Source organism: Callospermophilus lateralis, chromosome 16, assembly GCF_048772815.1.
Source record: "Callospermophilus lateralis isolate mCalLat2 chromosome 16, mCalLat2.hap1, whole genome shotgun sequence".
NCBI classification, from domain to species: Eukaryota; Metazoa; Chordata; class Mammalia; order Rodentia; family Sciuridae; genus Callospermophilus; species Callospermophilus lateralis.
The window spans coordinates 91,455,490-91,478,019 of record NC_135320.1 but is presented as its reverse complement, the minus strand read 5'-3'; the positions used below and the strand labels follow the sequence as shown (position 1 = coordinate 91,478,019).

Below are 22,530 nucleotides of genomic sequence, written 5' to 3'. Positions count from 1 at the left end.
ACGGGCAGTCGCCTGGGAAGAGGCAAAGCAGACTCCCACCGTCTCCTCCAGACACAGGCACCAGACAACGGAGGGCAGAGGGGGACCCACCCGTCTCCTCCAGACACAGGCCACCAGACAACGGAGGGCAGAGGGGGACCCACCTGCCTCCTCCAGACACAGGCACCAGACAACGGAGGGCAGAGGGGGACCCACCCGTCTCCTCCAGACACAGGCACCAGACAACGGAGGGCAGAGGGGGACCCTTAGGCAATCACTGAGTGCAGAAGGCTTCTGTCCATCTGAACCTGAACCATGGCATAACATAAGCTGCTGGGGTGCAGCTTGGTGGCAGAGCACTTGCCTAGCCTGTGTGAGGCCCAGGGTTCAGTGCCAAATACAGCAAAAAAAAAAAAAAGGTTTTACAAGGAGGGGGCCGGGTTGTGGCTCAGTGTTTGAGAACTTGCCTAGCATGCGTTAGGCCCTGGGTTCATCCCTGACACCCACAAAAATAAACAAATAAAATAAAGGTCGCTGGGGACATAGCTCAGTTGGTAGAGTGCCTGCCTTTCATGCATAAGGCCCTGGGTTCAATCCCCAGCACCACAAAAAAAAAAAAAAAAAAAAATTGGGGGGGTTGGGGCTGGGGCTCAGTGGTAGAGTGCTTGCCTAGCACACATGAGGCACTGGGTTCAAACCTCAGCACCATATTAAAAAAAAAAAATGAAATAAAGATATTATGTCCACCTACAACTTAAAAAAAGTAAATATAAAAAACAAATAAATTAAAGGAGGATAAATGATAATACAAATATTAAACAATTTTTATGGCAAAAAATACTAAAGAATCAAAAAAATAAGATAGTGCTTGTCTTGCATACATAAGGCCCTGAATTCAATCCCCAGCACCAGAGAGAAAGAAAGAGAAAGAGAGAGACAGAGACAGAGAGAGAGAGAGAGAGAGAGAGAGAGAGAGAGAGAGAGAGAGACACTAAAGTAGGAGCGGGCTCGTTAGTGCATGCAATTCAGGAATCTAAGACAGGCGATCGCAAGTTCCAGGCCAGCCTCAGCAATTTAGCAAGTGACTTAGCAAGGCCCTGACTCAAAATTAAAAATCAAAAGGACTGGGGATGTAGCTCAGTGATAGAATACCCCTGAGTTCAATTCCCAGTACAAAAAAAAAAAAAAACAGGATGAAACAGAGATAATATTTATTCATATAAAACAACAAGGCTGTAAGAACTGCTACAGATCAATATGGAAACAAACTGAAAATAGAGAAACAGGACATGATGGACAGCACAAAGCAAAGGAAGTGACCGGTTTTTCTTTCTTTTTTTTTTTTTTAATAATATTTATTTTTTAGTTATCGGCGGACACAACATCTTTCTTTGTACGTGGTGCTGAGAATCGAACCCGGGCCGCACGCATGCCAGGCGAGCGCGCTACCGCTTGAGCCACATCCCCAGCCCTGTGACCGGTTTTTCTATCTTCTCAGTTTTTGCATATTTATATTCCCCCCTCCTATGCCCACCCCCACAGATAATCATTCTTGGCTTTTATAGTTTTGACGAATACATGTGGTTTTGTGGGTTTCTATATCAGGTTAGTGACACTGCATCGCGTTTCTGAGTTCTCCCTCCTTCTTGTGTGTTCTTCAGTGAGGTCTTGGGCTCTGGTCAGGCTGACTTCCAGACACCTCGTGGTAAGTTCCTGCTGCTACAGTCCACAGTACTTCAAATAGGTCCTAGCTGGCCGTACTCCACCCGCACCCTGTCCCACGAAGAGATTCTGGCCTCCTGCCCATGCTGAGCACCCCACTGCGGACAGCGCCCAGCTGCTGTGCACCACAGGAGGCTCGGCGGGTGTCTCCTTCAGGACTTCTTTGTCCTTCTTCTAGATGAGTGACTGAGCATCCACAAAACAAGTGTGCACCCAGGAGGGGTGCAGCTGACCTCCAGCTGGGCAGGCAGGAAGTCACTGAGCACATGAGGAGGGCCAGTGCCCCAAGACAGCAGGGGGCCAGCAGGAGCAGGGCCTCTCCTGCAAGATGTGCACCTTCCTTACACAACTGGCACAGGCTCCCTGCTGTGGGAAGCGGCTCTTCCTCTTCCACGTTCCAGGGAGTGTGTCTGAGGTCTCAGTCAGGACGTCAGGGAAGGCCTGGGCAAGCCATCCTCATCAAGTTGAGGGAATTTCTCTTCAATCTTTGTTGCTAAGAGTTTTAATGATGAATAGAAAAATGTCACCAAAGCTTTTTCTTCATCGACTGAAGACAGATGACATTTTCCTTTTGTGTGTCGCTGTGATGACCCAGTGCACCCCAGCCGCTGAACAAGTGGCTGAACAAGTCTGGTGTTTCTCCAAGAGCACGCCTCTGTGAGGTCCTCTGACAGGGGCAGTGCTGGACTCAGCCTGCCGTTTCTTTACACAAGGTCTTCACAGTCATCCTCCTAATCTCCACCTGCCTTGTCCTGTGTGGTTCTAATTTAGATTTGGAATCAAGGCCAGCCCCCAGAACGACCTAGGCAGCTCAGGATCTTTCTCTGATTTCCAAACCAACTTATAGGACAGGAATTGTTCCGTAGAAGTTTGGCAGAAGCTGGGCATGGTGGTTCACACCGGCAATCCTAGCAATTTAGGACACTGAAGCAGGAGGATCCCAAGTAAGAGGCTAACCTGGGAAACTTAGCAAGAGCCAGTCTCAAAATAACAAAAGGCGGACACACACACACACCCCCCAGTACGGTAGAACCCAGGCTTGAATGCATGCGGACCCTGCCCCGGGGAGCAGGAAGCCTGCCACGTGACTTCCCCCGTCCTCCTGGGCACACTCCGGTTCTGCTCTCTCTAGAGCCCAGCTGCCCACGCAGTTTCACCTCGTCACCCCAGTGCTTACACCACCTCCAGCATCTCAGCTGCAGCCCTCCCCGCTTCCCACTCCTGGACCAAGGTGAGTGACCTTGCCAGGTGGCCAGTGGGCCCACTGATGCTGGAGTGGGAGCAGAGCAGGTGAACCCACCCCCTGCAGCTCCTCCCTCACACCCAAGGCTCCATCTGTGTACTCTGGTCTGCAATAGCGGCCAGTTCCCAGGCCCTCTTCATCATGCCTTGGGGGGCCCAGCTGGACAGCCTCCCTTGGAGCACTTCCTCCAGTGGGGTCTCCAAGGCCCCTTCCCATGCCCATCTCCCTGCAACTCTGGCCTCTGCTGGCTGCAGCCAACTGCATCCCTGGGCCTCCTCCATGCCCAGGCCCCTAGGCCACCTGTATGCACCACAGCGAGACTGGAGGAGGCCTCACCACTGAGGACCACACCCACAGCACCCTCAGTGTGGCCACTCCTGGCCACCCAGACCCTTCCCCACCCACCACCCACACCCTTCCCTGCACTCCTGTCAGTGACCTGACCCCACCTCTGCCTGCAGCCCCTGCCCCAGCCTACCTGAGTGTGCAGAGTGGCCAGGAGGGCATCAAGCTGGACCTCCAGGGTGCGGCTGCCCACACTCACTGCTGCCTCCAGGATCTGGCCCAGGCTCTGCATGAGACAGGCAGGAGAGGCCTTCAGTTCACGCCCTTTCCCCAGGAGAGCCTCCAGGTCCCAGGGAGAAGTCCAGGAAAACATGCACTCTGCCTGGGGCTTCCAACAGGAAGCCCTAACCTTACCAACAGGATCTGGGACGGCTGGCACGGCACCCTGGGCGGGGTGGAGGCGGCAAGGAACCACCCCCCGGGCTCCTGTCTGGAGCGGAGCAGTGGGGGTCCTTCCCTTCAACCTAGCACTGAGTCCTGTCTCAGGGCTGACCTAAAGGTCCTCAGAGGTGGACATGCCCTCCCCGCCTGCAGATACCTTGGACACGTGGAAGGTCTCCGCGTGCTTCTTGTAGAGGCTGAGGACTCCAGGAAGGAGCCTGGGGAGCTGCTCCTCCAGCTTCTCACTGGGAAGCAAGTGGCTCATGGGCCCCAGAGCCGCCACCACTGCAAGCCGGAGCTGAGGAGACCGAGGGGGCAGTTGGTCTGGAGTTACAGAGCCGTCCACAGGAGAGGACAGCAGGGCCCAGTGCGGCCATCAGGGCTGGAAGCAAGTCCAGCACCTAGAGGTCAGGGCATGGCTGCAGAGTGACCACGGCAAGGGGCTGGGTGGGGGCGGGAGGACTTTAGAGGCAGCAATGGAGCCTGAGAAAGAGGACGGTGACCACAGCTCCCAGGAACAGGACAGATTTTAGAGCAGGCTGGAGCCAGTGTGGAGACCTGCAGGTATGGCAACCTGCAGACAAGGCCCCCACCAGCTCCTGAGCACCAGCTGTGGGTGGGCACCAGGCAGAGGGCACCTGTCAGTAGGTATGGACAGGTAAGTTGGGCCCTCTTCCCCACCCCAGGATCACCTTCAACAGAGCTGGCAGAATAGCAAAGCACAGTCCTGAGGCCAGGCCTTGCCCATGGGAAGCAGCGGTACCTTGGCATCTCGACTCTGGAGCCAGTGGTGGAAGAGAATGTCATAGGCGCTGAAGATGTCAGCAGCAAAGGCGTCCCTCCTGACAGTGGGGTCCGGGGCTTGGTCCAAGTTGGCCAGGTACTCCAGGGTGCTCTCACTGAAGTGCTGTAGGGCTGAGATGGCCCTGGTGAGCTGCTGCAGGCGATGCTGCGCTGGGTCTCCAGCCTGTCCTTGGAGATCCCCACACAGCCTGCAGGACACCTGCCCAGCACCTGGCCAGACACACTCTCCCAATTCAAATCCCCCTGGAAACCTCAGAATGCGGCCTTATCTGGAAACAGGGTGGTTGCTGGTGTAACTGTTAACATGAGATCACATCAGAGCAGAGTGGAGCGAGAGGACAGTGTCCCACAAGAAAAGACAGAGACAGGAACAGGGAAGATGGCCGTGTGCAACAGAAGCAGAGACTGAGGGTGAACCAAAGCTGCTAAGGATCGACGACGCCACCAGAAGCAGGGAGAGGCAAGGAATGGTGCTCCCTGAACCCAGAGGGAGCCAACCCACCAACACCGTCTCCTGGACTTCTAGCTTCCCAAACTGGCGGACCGGCAGCTTCTACTGTTTTACATCAGCCAACTGCTGGAGGTTTCCGATGGTGCCCTCTGGCAACCTCCCACTGGCTGTGGAGTCAGCCCACTGCCCTCACAGACAGCTCCTGCCACACTTTCCAAGGGCAAGAGGCAGAGGAGAGGGGTGGCAGCACCAGGCCTGGGCAGGACAGATCTGAAGGGAGGGTGGTGTGGCCCTGGGCACCAGCCACCCAGGCCTTCCCAGAGAGTGTGCTGCTGCCTGTATGTCCTGTAGGCTGGACAGTGGCTTTCACACCACTGGGCTCACAGTGACCATGGAGGTCAAGTAAAAAGTCCAGCAAGAGGTGAAGCTGGAGGCTGGAGCCAGGACACAGACCTGGCTTAGGCACAGATGTGGGAGCGGTCAGCAAGGGGCCCTGGGTCAAGAGAGAAGGCGAGCTGCTGAGGCCAGACTCTGCAGACGCCATGTCCTAGGATGGAACCAACAGAGCATGGGCTGCTGAATCCTACAAAAAGTGGTCTGTGGGCTGGGCTGGGCTGGGCTGGGCTGGGCGGTGGAGCAGTCGCCTCACCCGTGTGAGGCCCTGGGGTCGAGCCTCAGCACCATGTAGAAATAAATAAATAAGATGTCTTATCTTAAAAAAAAAAAAAAAAAAAGTGAGCTGTTCACAGGTTTCCACAGCCATCTGCCCCCGGCCTGGGCACAGGCACGTGGTGGTGGGCTGGTGTCTGAGTCCCCTCAGTGTAAATGTGGTCTTCAGACAGTAAACAGAACCTGGACACTGTCTTTTTCCTTTGTGCTCTGGGTCACACAGCCCACGGCAGGGAGGAAACTGGACAACAACGTCTACCCTGGCGGTTGTCCCCAAGTCACGTGGCACTTCTCTCCCCATAGTGCAGGGCACACAGCACCAGCTTCCTCCTCCCCGCGGTGAACCTGAGAGGCCCCAGAGAGGCCCCAGAGAGGCCCCAGAGAGCCCGAGAGGCCCAGGGCCAAGTGGCTACTTTCCTGCTGGTGTGCGCCCCACCCCACTTACCCTGCTGGCCTCCCCGCCTTTTCCAGCCAAGTGGTGGCTCTGCTGGTAGGATCTGCTTCAGCCACATGTGGCCATCCTCCCTGGTGATGGGCTTAGGGTTCCAAGGGGGTCAGCGGTGAGTGGCTATGCTTCCAGCAGACATGGACTGTCTGGGTTCACTTCACACATCCTGGCACCCACAGTTTGACAGGACACCCTGGGACGGGCGGACGTCCCCTCATTCAGCACTCTGAGCCTGCTGCGCTTGGCAGCATGAGGAAGGTCCTCTCTTTTGTGGAGGCAGATGGTCAGTAAGCCTGACCATCCAATGCCTTCTCTCCATCCTGTTTGTTAGTGCTGCCCCTCGGGTGTCTTCAGACCTGCCCCCTGTCCATTCTCCTCCAGGTCTTCAGACAGATGTCCACGGTACCTGCTTCCTCTTCAGTGGACATAGTTTCATTTCAAAAAATCATATTTGGCCTTTTCTTTTCATAGAACTTGCTCTTTTCTTATGTTTGTTCCTTCTTTCATCCCTTCCCCTATTCTTCTGCATCCCACGTCGGATCATTCCAAGACATTATTTTCTGCTCTGAGTCTGCTGTCTGAACAGTGACCACTGCCCTGCGTGCTCAAGCTGGAACCCAGACCCAGAGCGCACTTTCCTCGCCGAGTGCCTGGAAACACCACGCTGGCTGGCTTCACGGACGCTGCCATCTCCAGGAACAGTTCTAACTAGCTCACACAAAGCTAGTGCCTCAGCCTGGGGCTCTGCAGGCCAACTGAAGGGACAAGCCTGAGCCCCCCACCAGCACAAGGGCAGGCCATAGTGACAAGTTCTTAGGAAGGAGAATTTAGAAGAAATTTTGAAAGAAAACCACCTCCTGGCCAGGGCTCATGGTGGATGGCTTCCCACTGGTCACCCTTTGTTGAGGGCAAGAGCTAGAAGTCTAGTGCAGGTGGGGTCTGAACTGCTTGGTGCACAGAAAGGCTTTCTTCCCCATCACCCTCGTCTCTCCCAACCTTTACTGACACTGGGCAGGCGACAGAATCCTCTGCCCGCTGCACTCCTCTCATACCCTCTGAGGACCCAGGATTTCTTTCTGATCAGAAGGATGTTTGTCAGACTGGTCAGCATGTCTAGGTCATCCATAGCAGGAAGGTTTTTGCAAATGACAGGTCACCATATTGCCAGAGGCAGAATCCATTTACCCACCTGCTGGTATTGGTGAAGGGTGCTAGGAACTGAACCCAGGGCTTGACCACTGAGCTACATCCCTAGCCTTTTTAATTTGAGACAGGGTCCACTAAGTTCCTACACTGATCTTGTGATCCTCCTGCCTCAGCCTCCCAAGTGGCTGGGAATGCAGGTGTCACCACTGCAGCCAGCCCAGCAGGTTTAACCCAGGGGTGCTTAACCCTTGAACCACATCCCCAACTGCCTCCCTTCTTTTAAATTAAGAGACAGAGTCTTGCTAAGTTGCTTTGTGCCTCGCTAAACTGCTGAGGCTGGCTTTGAACTCAGGTGTGCACTGTGCCTGGCACTCCCTATGGACATCCCCCTTTCTCAGGAATCAACCATCAGGGAGTCGGCTTCTCTCTAAACGACGGTCATCATCATGCCCCTCGCCAGGCGCTCCTCCCCTTGGCACTTCCAACCCCACTGAAACTTTGGCTGGCCTGGTGGGGCCATAGTGCTGCTCAGAGCTGGCTGCCCCAGCCAGGGCTTCTCCTCCTCCTGGCATCACAAAGTTCTCCAGGTGTGTGTCACTCCCGTAGCCCCAGCCTCCCTGCAGGTCAGGCCATTTGTGGGCCCCTCAGCCATGCAGGCCGACGGCCACCTGGCATCTTCCCCTCAGCTCAATCCACTCCTTGGCGCAGCAAACCTTCCTGTGGCTCTGCGGAGGCACAGGGGAGGTGCACGTCTGAGCCCTCACTCTCTGAGAAGCCTTTATTCTACCCTCACCGCCAGATGGCACCGGGGCAGACTGATGCAGGACAGGGCTCCTGGCGGACCATGTGGCCCAGGCCTGAGGCCAGGCCATCTCTGCACTGCATCCCAATGTGCTGGGCACTCTCCATCCCCGCTTCTGGGGTCTGCTGTGGCCTATGCTCCTTGGTCTGACCTGTCAATCTTCCTCCTTTCTCTATTTTCCACCATGAGACCTTTGGCTTTGTACCCAGGGGCTTCCTTGGCCCTCTTTTCTGGCCTTTCTCTGGTGTCTTCTACTTGCCGCCTGACGTAGCTTCTCTGTGGAGCTCGCCCACGTCTCCCTGCGTGCTGGCCATGGGCCTTCTCTGCTCCCTTCTCTTCCCTGAATGCAGTCTTTGCTTCTGTCAGACTCCTTTGTGGGGCAAGAACCACCAGCTGCCGGCCCTGTGGGGCCTGTCTCAGAGCCTCCCCACTCCTCTCCTGCCTGGCCACAATGCCAGGCTGTGACTGGCCCTCCCACCTGAAGGCTGCTGTCCCCACAGGACCACAGTGTCCTCCAGCAGCAGGGAGCGGCTCATCCTGTGAGCAGCACAGATGGAGGAGGCATCCTCATGGCTCCCTGTTGAGCCAGTCCACCTGCTTCAGCAGAGAGCACTGACGGGCAGGAACTGGATGGGTTCAGGCAGCTGTGGCCAAACAGGCCAAGAGCAGGTACTTCCCCGGAGAGCCACCAGGAGGCAGCAGCCAGCACTCAACACCAGGCCACACCAGGGTTGTGCAGTCCTCACAGAACACCTGCTGCCTCTGCCTGGGAAAGCCCTCCTCCTACCAGTCCTCTGTCCTCAGGGTCTGCACATAGGTACCCAAGGCCACACCCTACTCACTGTCACGAACCCCATGGTCATCCAGAGCTAGGTCAAGTGGTATTTTTCCTGCTCACACAGGATTGCAGCCCCAGCAGGCGTGAGAGGCAGAGCAAGGAGAGGGGGTGCAGGGCTGTGAAGGGAGGTGGCGGGAGCTGGAGCCATTAGAGCTCTGCCGCTGCAAGGTGAGACAGGACCCCAGACCCAAAGACACCAAGAGCACAACAGAACCCGGGACCCAAAGTACCAAGTCACCCTCTAGCCTGTCACCCTTTCCACACCAAAACCAGGCCCACCCTTGGCGCCAGGCCGCTCCCAACCTATCCCCAGGGGAAGTGGCAGGGAAACTCCTAACATACCCCCACCAAGAAGGACCTGAGGGCACAAGGTCCTGTCTTCCTGGGGAACTGGAAAGGCCCAGGTGTGCCCCCTTCTCACAGGGCACCAGAACCCAGCTCCCGCCAAGCTCACCGGGCCTTCTTCTGCAGGGTGGCCTCCACCCCAACAGACTCACCTGGCACCTGCGGGCTGACACATGGCACACCAAGACCTACGAGGGCCCCGCCAGACACACGGGAGGCCATAGACACAGGCTGCAGGGAGCCTCTCCATCACCACTGAGGTGCCCATGGGGTGGTCACTGCCAGCTCACAACAGACACAGGGCAGAGGAGACATGCTCCAGGGAAGCAGAGCTCCCTTCCAGCCTGAGCCGTGCAGAGACGGTGGTCCCAGTGGCAGAGAAGCAGCAAAAGGCAGAGCAGCGTCTGCTGAGGGCAGGACCCTCGAAGCGGCAGTGGCTGGGCCAGGAAGATCCTCTCTCCAAATGCCCACCTGCCTTTCTACAGCTACTGGACTCCTGAATCTCCAAAATAGATATTTCTTAAGCAGACCCCCCCAAAAGGGGCCCCTGAGATAAAAGTGAATGAGGTGGGCAGCCGTGCCCAGTCATCTTACCACAGCAGAACACCACCCTCAATGCATCCTGCTTCGCCATGCCCAGCATGGGCAGCATGGTGCTCAGGATGGACGGCAGGAAGGGGACCATGCCAAATGCTGCAAGAGAGGAGCCGACATGAGGCTGCAGCCAAGTCTGACCTGCACATGCCTCCGGCAGGGAAGGCCACAGACCACCATCAGCATGGCCTGAGCAGGTGGCAGAGTGCCAAACCCAAGGCCCAGGTATTCCCCAGATCAAGCTGGCACCTACCATTGGACACTGAGAGGCTGGCAAGAGTCTGCAGCACAGAACAGTGTGGCAGGACCCCGGGCTGGAACCTGCCGAGCACCTCCTCCATCACCTGGTTGATGAACCGCTTTCCCACAGCCACCAGGACGCTGCTCGCAGCCCGCTGCCAGTCACAGTCCAGGCCCTGCACCCCAGAAAGCCATAAGGCAGACCTCTCCCTGGATCCTCCCCACAGGCTCCAGCAAGAATTCTGCCCCAGGTGACAGCTGGCCAAGGACAAGCCACCTTGTTTCAGTGTCCCTACTAGGTTACTAAGTGCAGGTCAGAGGGACCACATGGTACAGCCTCCCCTCCAAGGGCCCTCAGCCTGCAGGAGAAGCAACAGAGCCAAGAGAAGTCGGGCGAGGTCTGGAGGAGAATGTGGCTCATGCCTGGGGAACTGGCAGACACCAGGCCAGGAGTGCACAGCACCAGTGCCCTTAGTGCCCTGCATTAAGACACCTGGTCCTCACTTTAGCTTCTGCCTCTGAAAATCATAGGGTGGCCATCCCCTGACCTAGAGGGTGTGCACAGGACCAAGGGGTCTCTGCCAGCCCTGAGCCAGCCAGACACAAAGACCTATGCCTGAGATTCCTGGACAGAGGCCAGGGAAAAGGAGTCTCCTCCCGAGGGCAGGACTGAGCCTGCAAAACCAGAGGCCCATACCTTCGTCCTGGTCATCTCGCTGGAGGCCAGGAGGATGAGAATGCTGGCTGTGTCCTTGTCCAGCTGGTGGATGTGGCTGCTCAGGACCATCTCCATGGCCCTCAGGATTAGAGCGCGATAGGGCTGAGCGAGCTGGGAAGAGAAACCCCCAGGAAGGTTTCTGAGGTGAGGATCACCCCAGCATTTGCTTACTCACGGGAACTCAACTACACAAGGCCACTTCCTGCCTCAAACACAGCACCCTCCTGAGCCCTCAGAACCTTCTCAAGTGCCCACATCTCTTTAGAAGGGCTGAGAAGAGGCTTCTAATGAGTTGGTGCTTCTGCTTTCCCAGTACGGCCAGCAGGGTCTCCTGGTCAGGAGTTCCAAAGACCCTTCTCTTTCCCTGCCTGGGCCTCCATCTCTTCCTCCATCTCTCTTTGCAGACAGGACTGTGCTTGCCTCTCACTGCTATGCCCCAAGGCCACCATGCCGCATTCTCTGTGCTGGGCCTGCCGGTTCCTCCTAGGTGTACTTGCCATGGTCCTGCCACTCACTCCCACCGTCCATCCTGGCAGCTCAAGTTGTCCTCACCTCAACTGAGGACACCAGTGGCATGGGCCGACCACCGGGTAGAAGACAGACCAGTAGAGATGCCCAGCAGAGTGGCAACCGCCAGGCCCCAAGGGCAGGCCCTGGGGCTGCTGCTGCTGAAGGCATCCAGCTTCCCAAAGGAGCCTCTCCCAGCAGTGCCTGCCCCCAGGGCAGCCCATGCCAGGTGGCATGGGGACCAGGTGGGCAAGGCAGGGCAGGACAGGCGGCACTGCTGCCCTTCCTGGGTGACGGCAGCAGCTGTGGCCACTGGCCACAATGGCAGCACAGGAGTGGGGGCGCGCCTGCAGGTGGGCACACCAACTCTGTCCCTGTGGGACAAATGGCAGCTTGGTGGGGAAAGGAATTCCCAGGCCCCTGGGCCCCAGGGGACAGGAGTGTCTGCTGTGCCACACAGTGACCCTCTGTCTCCGGGCCCACAGGGGATGAGACTTCTGCCCCTGGAACTAAACAGTGCACACCCCACAGCACCCAGGGCCCGCCAGGCTTCTAGGGAAACTCCAACCTTGGGCTGTTTTCAGCACGAGATTTTCCATCCTTGAGCCCTGGGCCTCAGTGGTGGGGACACAGGCCCCCAGGCAGTCCCACTGCGCTGGCTCCCACTGCCTGCCCTCACAGCCTTGGCAGGCACCGGGCACTCAGTGCTACCACAGACGGCGAAGCGCCCCTTCCGGGGAGAGCTGCCTTCCGCATGCCCACGTAGGGAGAATAAGGAAATTTAGGGTGGAAAATTGGAAAATTAACGCTAATTGGTATGACTTTATTTAATCAAGAGTATTAATTAAATACTGGGAGACAACTCTGATAAAGCAGGCAGACACTTGTTCCCACCTGATCTAGAGCCACAGCTTCAGCCACTTCCTGGCTCTTGGCCTGGACATACCTCCAGGAGCCCACGTGGCCTTCCTTGGCAGCTAATTCTCCTTACGTACACAAAGGAGCTTTGGGGGGAATCTGCCTTTTTCCCAGCAAAGGGAAGAAAAGGAATTCCTGGGCCAAGTCCTCAGGTCCCAGCTGATGGCACACCCATCGGCTTTGCGGACAGGCCAGTGGCAGGGATGTGTGGCCAGGAAGGGGTCTGTGACTAGGGAGTGGGAGACAATACTCTGAAAACTGTCCCAGAAAGCTGCTTTTAAAATAGAGTATGCAGGGCTGGGGTTGTGGCTCAGTGGTAGCGCGCTCGCCTGGCATGTGAGAGACCCTGGGTTCGATCCTCAACACCACATAAAAATAAATAAACAAAATAAAGATATATATTAAAAAAGTTGTCAAGCACTCTCGAGTTCCATCTCAGGTCCCAAAAAATAAATAAAAATCAATTAATCAAGGACGGACTCCTCTGCCCTGGGGCTGGGGCTGAGTGGCCCTCCCACTCAGCATCAGGGCCCTCCAGTGGCGGAGCGCTTGGGTGGGCCGGGCTGGCGAGCTCTTTTGGTTGGTGCATTAAGTCCTGCCTTTACTCCCTCAGTCCTGGGGCTGGCACCGGCTGTGCTCTACTGCTAGGCTACATCCCAGTCCTTTTTGAGACAGCGTCTTGCTAAGATGCAGAAGTTGGCCTCGAACTTGTGATTCTTCTGCCTCAGCCTCCCAAGGTGCTAGGATTATAGGCATGTTCTGCCATGCCCAACTAAGGGCCGCTCCTGACGAGGAGGCGAAGGCTGCCGAGACCTCAGGACATACAGGACACAACTTACATATGGAAAAGTGAAAACCGGGGATCCTTCCTTGCTGCTCATTCTTAAGGAAAAGGTTTCATTTCCATTTCTCTCTTGAAGACTGCCACAGGCAGAGAAGCTGAGGTGGGTGGTGGTCAAGGGCTTGGCCTTCCTGGTTGTTTTCCACCAGGCCCCACCAGAGAGACCGGATTACAGTGTGGGGTGACAGAACCTGGGCACTGACCACATCTTCCTCCGTGGTGCAGAGCTGGGACAGGAACAACTGGCTCACCATGAAACAGACCCAAGGCGAGGTCCGTCAGAGTGCGGCTCCATGGCTCTCAGGTATTTGTGGGTGGCCACAGGGGCAGCCCTTATGGGGTCTCCTCTTGCCCTGAATAAATCCTGTTCCTTTCACTATTGAAAAAAAACAAATGTGACCACAAAAATCCCCCTGCATAAAAGCATGTCAGCACAGTCCTAAGGCTGTGAACTCAGCTATGCAAAGGCCCAATGCTGACCCCACAAAAATGTGATAACCTGAGCTATATCTTTAGTTTCCAGGTGCACAACTCCTAAAATCCTTGGATTCTCCACATGGTGGTTTTTGTTTGTTTGTTTTGGGTACCAAGAATTGAACACAGGGGCACTTAACCACTGAGCCACATCCCCAGCCCTTTTTTACATTTTATTTAGAGACAGGGTCTTGCTGAGTTGCCTAGGGCCTCACTAAGTTGCTGAGGCTGGCTTTGAACTCACAATCCTCTGCCTCAGCCTCTCCAGCTGTGAGTGCCACTGCCCCAAGCTCCAAAATGCCTTTGTATGCTGAGGACATGACTTGGCTGGGGCCCTTGGCAGCTTCAGGATGGGCGGGGCTGGTCACTGGAAAGACCAAAGAAGGATTAGAGGCTGGGGTCTTGCTACCCCACCCCAACCACCAGGGACGGGAGAAGAGTGAAGATGAGCTGATCACAGAGTAATTATCCTCCATAAAACCTAAGAACAAGGTTCAAGGAGCTTCCAGGCAGCCAGCAGGTGGCACACCCCAGGAGGGCATGGGGGTCCTGCGCCTGTCCCACCCCACCCTGTCCTCTGGGGTCCACCTGCAGCCTTTGTCATATCTCTGATAAACAGTGAACACACGTGCTTCCTGACTCCAGGAACCATTCTAGCAAAGTCACTAAACCCAAGGAGGAGGCTGTGGGAATCCTGATCTGTAGACGGTGTCCAGCATCAGGACACAGAGCGGGGCTTGACACTGCCACCTCAAGGGCGGCTACCCTGGGGACCTGACTGCCTCCAGGCAGACAGGGTCAAAAAGCAACGAACTGGAGGACATGCAGTCGGTATCCAGAGGGACTGACCAACTACATGGAAAATGCCCCACACATCCAGTCCCAGAAGCTGGGCTGTGAAAGTGCAGAGGAGAACCAAGCGTATCCGTACCTCCGTCTCTCATAGGATACCCCAGGACTGAGGCCAAGTCTCCACTCCAGTCCAAACAGAATCCAATGGTCACTTCAGTTCTGAGGTTGGGCTCTAACACCCCCATATGGCCCTGGAATCAATTCCACTTCTAGCCAAATAGTGGCTGATGCGAAGAGACCAGCCCAGCCCTGCACCTGGGGGCCCAGGCCCTCGCAGCCTTGTGTAGAGCTTAAGTCCCACACAGAGATGAGCAGTCCCCACAGTCCTCTTGTGTGGGGAGGAGACTGTCAAGAGGCTGGAAAGCAGACAGGAGTTTGTGACACAGAAACTGGCAGAAGGGAGGAGATCCACCACTACTGAAAACTGTTTGACTATTTGTGCATCTCTTCCCACCACTCCTCAGGGCCTGACGGCCCCAGGTGGAACCTGTGGTCCTGTGCCAGACCTTGGTGGATGTGTGCAAGACTGGCCATGCCCCACAGAGCAGCAGAGCTGTGCCCAGGGCCCCCTGCACTGAGAGGCAAGTGGCAGTCACAGGCCTCCGGGTCTGTGGAAACAGAACCGCAAACACCTAGCCCAGCCAGGAGCTGAGGCCATAAAGCCCCCAGGTATAAAGAATACTGACCGGCACCTGGCAGCGGCAGGTGAGTGCTGGGTGGTTTCCTGCTACTGCATCCCTGGGATTGAATTTTGGAGTATCTGCCTCTGAGGTACGACCCCAGCTCCCTAGCACTTTTTTTTCTTTTTTATTGAAACAGGATCTAAGTTGCTGAGGCTGGCCTCAAACTTGGAAGGCAAACAGCAGAACCTACAGGCAGTCACTCAAACCTCCTGGAAGAAGCTTACAGGAGCAGTGTGAAAGGGCTGGGGAAGGGTCAGATGCCAAAAGATAAGGTCAGCACTCACCATGCACGTGCAATGGGAAGGGGGATTCTGTTCACAGTCAGCTAAACTACAGGTAGAAAAGAGGTGAAGTCAGAGGCCAAGTGGAATGGAAAGGCACCCAGGTCATAGGGGCTCTGCAGCAAGCCACACAAAGGAGCTCCTTCCCCAGGGCCCTGACCAGGTCCTCAGCTGGTCAACACACCTTCTGTCCCACAACTGGATGCTGATGTCAGTGTGCCACATCACACAGAGTAGTGCCTGGCACTTCAGTGCTGTATCTGGCCCTCAGAGAAAGAAGCACCAGGCTCAGTGAAAGCTCCAAGAAGCACTGCAGGTAAAGACATGTGCAGCGCTGACCTGGGCACAAGTGTGGCCCGTCAGTCCCCCTGGCTCACCCAGCTCCTGAGCAAGCAGGAGGGGCAAACAGAAAGGGACCGGTCCTCCACGAAGTGTCCTGAACCCCAGCACCTTTGGCAGTGCTCTCCTGAAACAGGCAATTTCCCCAAGAGTGGCAGTCAGCAGATAAGAGAGAAAAACATGTCACACAGACATCCCTTTTCACATAGCAAAACATCAGTTAAAAAATAACAGCGGGGCTGGGGCTATAGCTCAGGAGCAGGGTGCTTGCCTAGCATGTGTGAGGCACTGGGTTCACCTATCAGCACCATATTAAATAAATAAATAAAAATATTATGTCCATCTACAACTAAAAAAATAAAAATAAAAAAATAATAGTGGAGACTGGGGCTGTAGCTCAGTGGTAGAGTGCTTGCCTTGGATGCATGAGGCCCTTGGTTCGATGCTCAGTAAATAAAATCCACATTAAAAACAAATAAATATCAAGAACTATGTAATATTTTGAACAACCAACAATAAAAAAAAAATAAAAAAAACAAATAAAAATATTGTGTCCATTTAGAACAAAAATAAATAAATACATAAATAATAAAAATAACAGTGGTCTTTTGAAACCGTGAAACCGAGGAAAACCAGAAGGTGCGTGTGATGATTTCCAATGGCAGAGCTATGTGGTCCCACAGGGCACCACTGTGCCAGGGCGCCTGCACCCGCAGAGAGCTCTGATAACCCCGGATCTTGGGACAGTAGCCTCACATCCACACAGGGCTAAGGGAGAGTCCTGAGTGTCCCAGGCTGTGGTGAGTCAGCCACACCTGCAGGAGGATGGGACTCTCCAGGGCTACAAGAGAAGGACCTGCTCCTTCCTGGGAGAAGCTCCTCTGGGAGTGGACGTACTGGTGGCCTCCAGGATAAGGCAGAGCCTTGGGGACCCTCGCAAGCCCTCAACAAAGCACTCAGACACTTGAATCACACACTTTGGAAACAGCCTTCCTCTCCCTGGGCAGAGAGCCACTCAGGCACCGCAAATGGCGCGCACAGAGCAGGACTGCTGCCGCCCAGCCCAGCCTGACCAAGGGCCTCACCCCAAAAGTGGCCATTATCCTGAAATGCCTGGCCTTGAGGGAGCCCAGAAGCTGCTTTCCGCTGACAGCCAAGATGGGAACCTACCCTGCAGCTCTTGCTGCCATCTCCTCCCAAACTGTGGCACAGATGAGAGTGTTCCTGAAGCCCCCATGCCCAAGGGGAGAGGTACCTTGTCATGCTGTCGCAGGTACTCGTTACAGGCGCGGAGCATCTCCCTGGGACGTGCCTCCCCGAGGGAGCACAGAGCGCTGCAGACCTGTTCCTGCACCACAGGCTCCTTGTCGGTGATGGCATCCAGCAAGGTGAAGGACAGCTCTGCAGTGACAAAGCCCAGTCAGTGGCTTGAGTCTGAGGCGTCCCTGTCAATGACATTCCTGCAGCTGACGCCCCAGACTCAGCAGCAGGAGATAGCACATTGGCACCACCAGCTTGAGGCCTCAGGACCCAGTAAGTCTGTCCACAAGACATGGCTCCAATGGGCAGTGCTTGCACAGGTGGGAACTGAGCAGAGGGGCAGGGACCTGCAGTGAACAATAAATGAAGCAATGAAGCCACAGTTCCTGTCCCACAGCAATCTGCCTAGCAGGCCCAGATGTGAATGAGCAATCAACAGACCAACGAGGCACTATGCAGACCAGATCAGCAACCGCAGCCCTTCCACTGGGCCCAGGGCAGGTGGGGCATCTGAGCCAGCTGGCCATCCCGAGAAGATAATCCAGGCTGGGCTGGGAATGCCCCAGGCCCTCTGCTCTACCAGCACCATGCCCAATGCCCACGCTGCTAATGAGGACAGCCCAGGAGGCACTTGCCATGGCAACAGAATAGACAGGCATGGGAATGAGGCTCAGGCTCCCCTCTGGGGAGGAATTCCAGAGCAGGAAGCTGGGCTTTTAACAGCCCTCCCCACCCAAGATTCAAGAGTTGGCTGGGTGCCGTGGTGCATGTCTATAATCCAGACGCCTGGGAAGCGCGGCACAAAGATTACAAGTTCAAGTCCAGCCTGGGTCACTTAGCAAGACTCTGTCTAAAACAATAAAGAGGAAATGTGGGGGATTGATACGATCTCACTGTATCTAAGGCCAAGTTCAACTCAGGAAACCAAACCTGGAACCTCTGACGAACACCCTCACCTGTTTCTAGGCTCTGGACTACACATGCAGACCATCCTCTGTGGACAAGTACATGCCCTTCCTCTCCCTCTTCCCAACAGCTCTGTGTCCCTGTCCTGACCTGGCTGGGCCTCGGATCTCATAGGTATCCAAACCCATTCCCATCCACCTCCATCTGTCAATGCCCTCACACTGCAGGCCTCTCAGCATCCCTCAAGCTGAGGATGCAGCACCCAGAGTGGCACTTATAGCGCCCAAGGGACGGCTCAACCATCAGCAGAGCTCCAGGAGGCAGAGCCACGTGGCCAGAATCTCACCCGACACCTGCAGTAGGCCATTGGTGATGTGCCTTGTCAGCTGGGAAAGCTGTGGCCAGCCAAGGCAGACTAGGGTCACGGCAGGTCTTGTTTAAAAGGGAGTGAGGATGGGCTGGGATTGTGGTTAGAGGTGGAGCGCTCGTCTAGCATGCACGGGGCGCTGGGTTCGATCCTGAGCACTGCATAAATATAAAGATATTGGGTCCACTATAACTAAAAAATAAATATAGAAAAAAAATGGAGTGAGGGCCAGGCACAGCGGCACACACCTGTAATCCCAACAACTTGGGAGGTTGAGGAAGGAGGATCAGGAGTTCAAAGCCAGCCTCAGAAGATTAGCAAGGCACTCAGCAACTTACCAACACCCTGTCTCTAAATAAAATACAAAATAGGGCTGGGGATAGAGATCTCTGGTGGAGTGCCCCTGAGTCCAATCCCTGGTACCAAAAAATAAATAAATAAATATATTCTTAAAAGAGGATGAGTGTGCCACACTGCAGAGAAACCACCATTTCAGGTCCACCCACACTGTTGCCGTAGCCTGAATATTGGCCTCTCCAAACTCACGCTGGAACTTGACCTCCAATGTGGTGTTTTAAGAGATGAGGCCTCTGGGTGGTGACCATCCTGACAGCAGGTGGCATTTGTGCCTTACCAAGGGTCAGTGGGATCCCTAGTCCCTCTATCCCTCGGTCATGTGAGGACATGGCAAGAGGTGCTACTGAGGAAGCAGAGAGCAGCCTCATCAGACACAGAGCTTCAAGTCTTGATCTGGGTCCTGACAATCTCTAGAGCTATTAGGAGAAAAAGAATGTATTATCTGTGAGTCCCCCAGTCAGAACAGCCCAAGCAGGACAGGACAATTACCGCATTCTTACTTCTCTTTAATGAAAACTTGGGAAAAATCTGTTCTTTCAACAGTCATTCCCACAAACCACATTCTGAATGCCATGGCTCATGTGGATCCTAAACCCCAACAGGTGAGCTCCACATCCTTGCCCAGACCCCACCAGGCTCCCAGGTATCGAGTGGACAGTCCATGTTGGCTTTGTCCTGTCCCAACAGCAGAGGGCTGGAGGTACCTGGCCATCTACCCCATGTCCTGAGCACTCACTCTCCACGTAGGACTCTGCCATTTCTGAGTTCTCAGCTTCCACTGTCTGAAGTGCACATGGAGAGCTTCTCCAGCCTAGAAGACAGAAACACAGGATTTCATTCATAAGCCTCCATCATACCAAGTTTATGTGCAGTTACCATTTTTGTGCAAAACACATTTAAATGAATTTCCCCTGGGAACTATCTCTACTGCAGCTGGTAAAATCATTCAGAGAGTCGAACAGACCCCCCCACACACAGAGATGGCAGCTCAGGGAAGTGCTGCCCACAGAATGGCCTCACCATCCTGAGTCCTGCAGACAAAGCTGCTCCCCCACCCAAAGCACCTGTCCCTTCACTGAGGAGGCAGTGGACACTGGGCCTCTCACACCACAGTCCTCAAAGCACTTGCAGAGATGGCCCCTCCAGCACACAGACTACTCATCCACTAGTCTCATGCTCATGTCCTGTGCCTTGTCCTCCAGAGGTCAGAGAGGCCACAGCTCACCCTCGCCGGGCAGCCAGCTTCACCCTGACCACTTGGCCACCGTTCACTGAGGATCCATGAGCCCCACGGTTCCCTTCATCTCCCATCCAGCATTCCTTCCTGATGCGCTTCAGGGAAAGTAAGGAGAGATGCCTGACCCCACCGCCCTGGCATCTCAAAAGACTGTGCCCACATGGAGAGCAGGCAAGGTTAGAAATGGTGTCAATCTTGGGAGTTGCAGAAATTAAAAATAAATGAGAGGTTAGGGATGTGGCTCAAATGGTAGCACGCTCGCCTGGAATGCGTGAGGCACTGGGTTCGATCCTCAGCACCACATAAAAATAAAAGATATTGTGTCCACCTAAAAAGAAAAAATAAATATTTTAAAAAAATAAAATAAGTGACCCCAAGCATTTACCGACCACACCAAAACTCCAATAAAATGACAGAAAAGATGCATGTTTTAAAAGGGAAAACCCTTAGGAGCAAGAAAAGACAGCTAACAGACAGAAACTCCCAGGGACCCAACACGACAGAGAGGCAGAGCAGGCTGCTGTGACACTGGGGGCACCAGCGCAGCACTGCCCCTTCCTTCCTGGAAAGCATCTAAAAGGAACAAGGAAACGGGAAACAGACACACTATTCCATCTGCAGCCAGCAAGGAGAGGGGCAGGGCACAGGGCCGACTCAGAAGAGCCCACACAGCACTCTTCTCAGGGGAGGGGACGGCTGGCGTGAAACCCCAGACCCCAAGTTCCCAGACCTGGACCGAGTCCACGCGGCAGAGGAGCCAGGGACAGAGCTTTGCCTGTGTAAAGCCACCACTGCTGATTTCCACCATTCAACAGAAGGTGACCTAATCACATGACCTAAGGGTGGCCCTGACCCAACTCAAACAGGAGCAAACTAAGATGGCTGGGCACCAGGGGCCATCTGCCCCAGACAGGTGAGTGTGACAAGAGCCACCCAGCCCTTCCGCCAGAGCACCTCAAGAACTAGACAGGCTAGGCATGCAGCACACGCCTGTGATCTCACCAACCTGGGAGGCCAAGGAAGGAGGATTGTGAGTTCAAAGCCAGCCTCAGCAATTTAGTGAGGCCCTGAGGAACTTGGTGAAACCCTGTTTCAAAATAAAACATGAAAAGGGGTGTTGGGGTTGTGGCTCAGTGGTGGAGCACTTGCTTAGCTTAGCATGTGTGAAGCACTAGGTTCAATGCTCAGCACCAAATATAAGCAAATGAATAAAATAAAGGTCCTTCAACGTCTAAATTTTTTAAAATAAATAAATAAAACATTAAAAGGGCTGGGGCCAGGCGTGGTGGTGCATGCCTGTAATCCCAGCAGTTCAGAAGGTTGAGGCTATGAGTTCAAAGCCAGCCTCAGCAAAAGTGAGGCGCTAAGCAACTCAGTGAGACCCTGCCTCTAAATAAAATGCAAAATAGGGCTGGAGATGTGGGTCAGTGGTCAAGAACCCTGGGTCCAATCCCTGATACAAAAAAAAAAAAAAAGAAAAGAAAAGAAACTGGACACAATAAATGAAAATGTATTTCTTAGAATGGTAGACATCAGAAATGAAGGCTAGTGAACCCTAGGGGTGGGAAATGAGGGCCCCTCAACTACCCCAGGGAACTGCGAGGAGGAAGAGCCCCAGGCCTTGAAGCAGGCCAAAGGGGCTGAGAAACAGAGCCAGGAGGGTGGCCGACTCCAAGACAGCTAGTGTACAGGCTCCAGGAGCAGAGAGTTGCCCAGGGCTATGGTGACAAGTGTCCCCAAAGACACAAGTGCTAAAGGCTTGGTTCCCAGGGTAGAGTTATTGGGAGGGTGGAACTTTTAGGAGGTGGGACCCAATGGGAGGTCCATAGCTTACTGGGGGTGTGCCCCAAAAGGGGATTATGGGACCCTTGCCCCATCCCTTTCCTGGCCACAGGGTAAGCAGTTTTCCTATGCCACTTGCTCCCCACCATGTCTACCCTACCCTCACCAGAAGGCTAAAAGCAACAGGTCTGTCTGATCATACAATGGAACCTCTAAACCATAAATTAAAATAACCTTTTTGCTTTTATAAATTCATTATCTCAGGTATAATCTTACAGTGATGGAAAGCAGACTAACACATCCAGAGAGAACTCTGGAGACCTGCAGAGGGTCTTCCAGGCACTCAGTGAATTGTAATCAGTGCTGGGTTGGCAGAATAATGTCCCCAAAGATGCCCATTCCCAAATACACAGAATACATGGACACTTTCACTTATATGGAAAAGGGATTTAGCAATGAAATTAAAGGTATATACCCAGAGACTAGATTATTGTGGATTATCAGGGTGAGAGCAGATCCTTCAAAGCAGAAAATTTAGCCAGGCATGGTGGCACCTACCTGTAATCCCAGTTACTCAGGAGGGTGAAGTAAGACATGTGCCAATTTGAGATCAGTCTAGACAACTTAGTGGGATCTTAAAGAAATCAAAAGGCCTCGGGATGTAACTCAGTGATAGAGCACTTGGCTAGCATAAACAAGGCCCTAAATTCAATCCTCATACTCCACCCCCACCCCACCCCCACCCACCCCACTAAAAAAAGAAAACTGTCTCACTGAGTCAAAGAGAAGAAATAAGAGAGTAAAAAAAAAAAAAAAAAAGTTCAAGGCATGAGAAACTCTCAACCCACCACTGGTGGCTTTGAGATGCAGGAAGGCGGCTTTGATACGAGAAGCAGGGTGGCCTGCAGATGCCCTCAGCTCATAGATGGAAAGAAAGCAAGGACTTTGGTACTATAAATGCAAAGAAACAAATTTTGTAGACAACCTGAAAGCAGGACTGG

At 54.3% G+C, this 22,530-nt stretch overlaps 1 protein-coding gene across 5 annotated transcripts in view; it reads right to left on the bottom strand.

The window, feature by feature from the left end:
* Window positions 1-22,530, bottom strand: part of Mroh1 (maestro heat like repeat family member 1) — a 73,393-nt gene that overhangs the window by 45,347 nt on the left and 5,516 nt on the right. For all 5 annotated transcript variants that reach the window (XM_076836096.2, XM_076836098.2, XM_076836097.2 and 2 more), the window contains exons 2-9: window positions 19,247-19,321; window positions 16,876-17,021; window positions 10,705-10,836; window positions 10,021-10,183; window positions 9,768-9,866; window positions 4,434-4,585; window positions 3,828-3,968; window positions 3,423-3,515 (exon numbers count right to left, since the gene is read on the bottom strand). In XM_076836096.2, coding sequence (XP_076692211.2) covers window positions 3,423-3,515; window positions 3,828-3,968; window positions 4,434-4,585; window positions 9,768-9,866; window positions 10,021-10,183; window positions 10,705-10,836; window positions 16,876-17,021; window positions 19,247-19,268 — 948 coding nt within the window. In that variant the 5' untranslated portion in view covers window positions 19,269-19,321. The remainder of the gene's footprint in view (window positions 1-3,422; window positions 3,516-3,827; window positions 3,969-4,433; window positions 4,586-9,767; window positions 9,867-10,020; window positions 10,184-10,704; window positions 10,837-16,875; window positions 17,022-19,246; window positions 19,322-22,530) is intronic.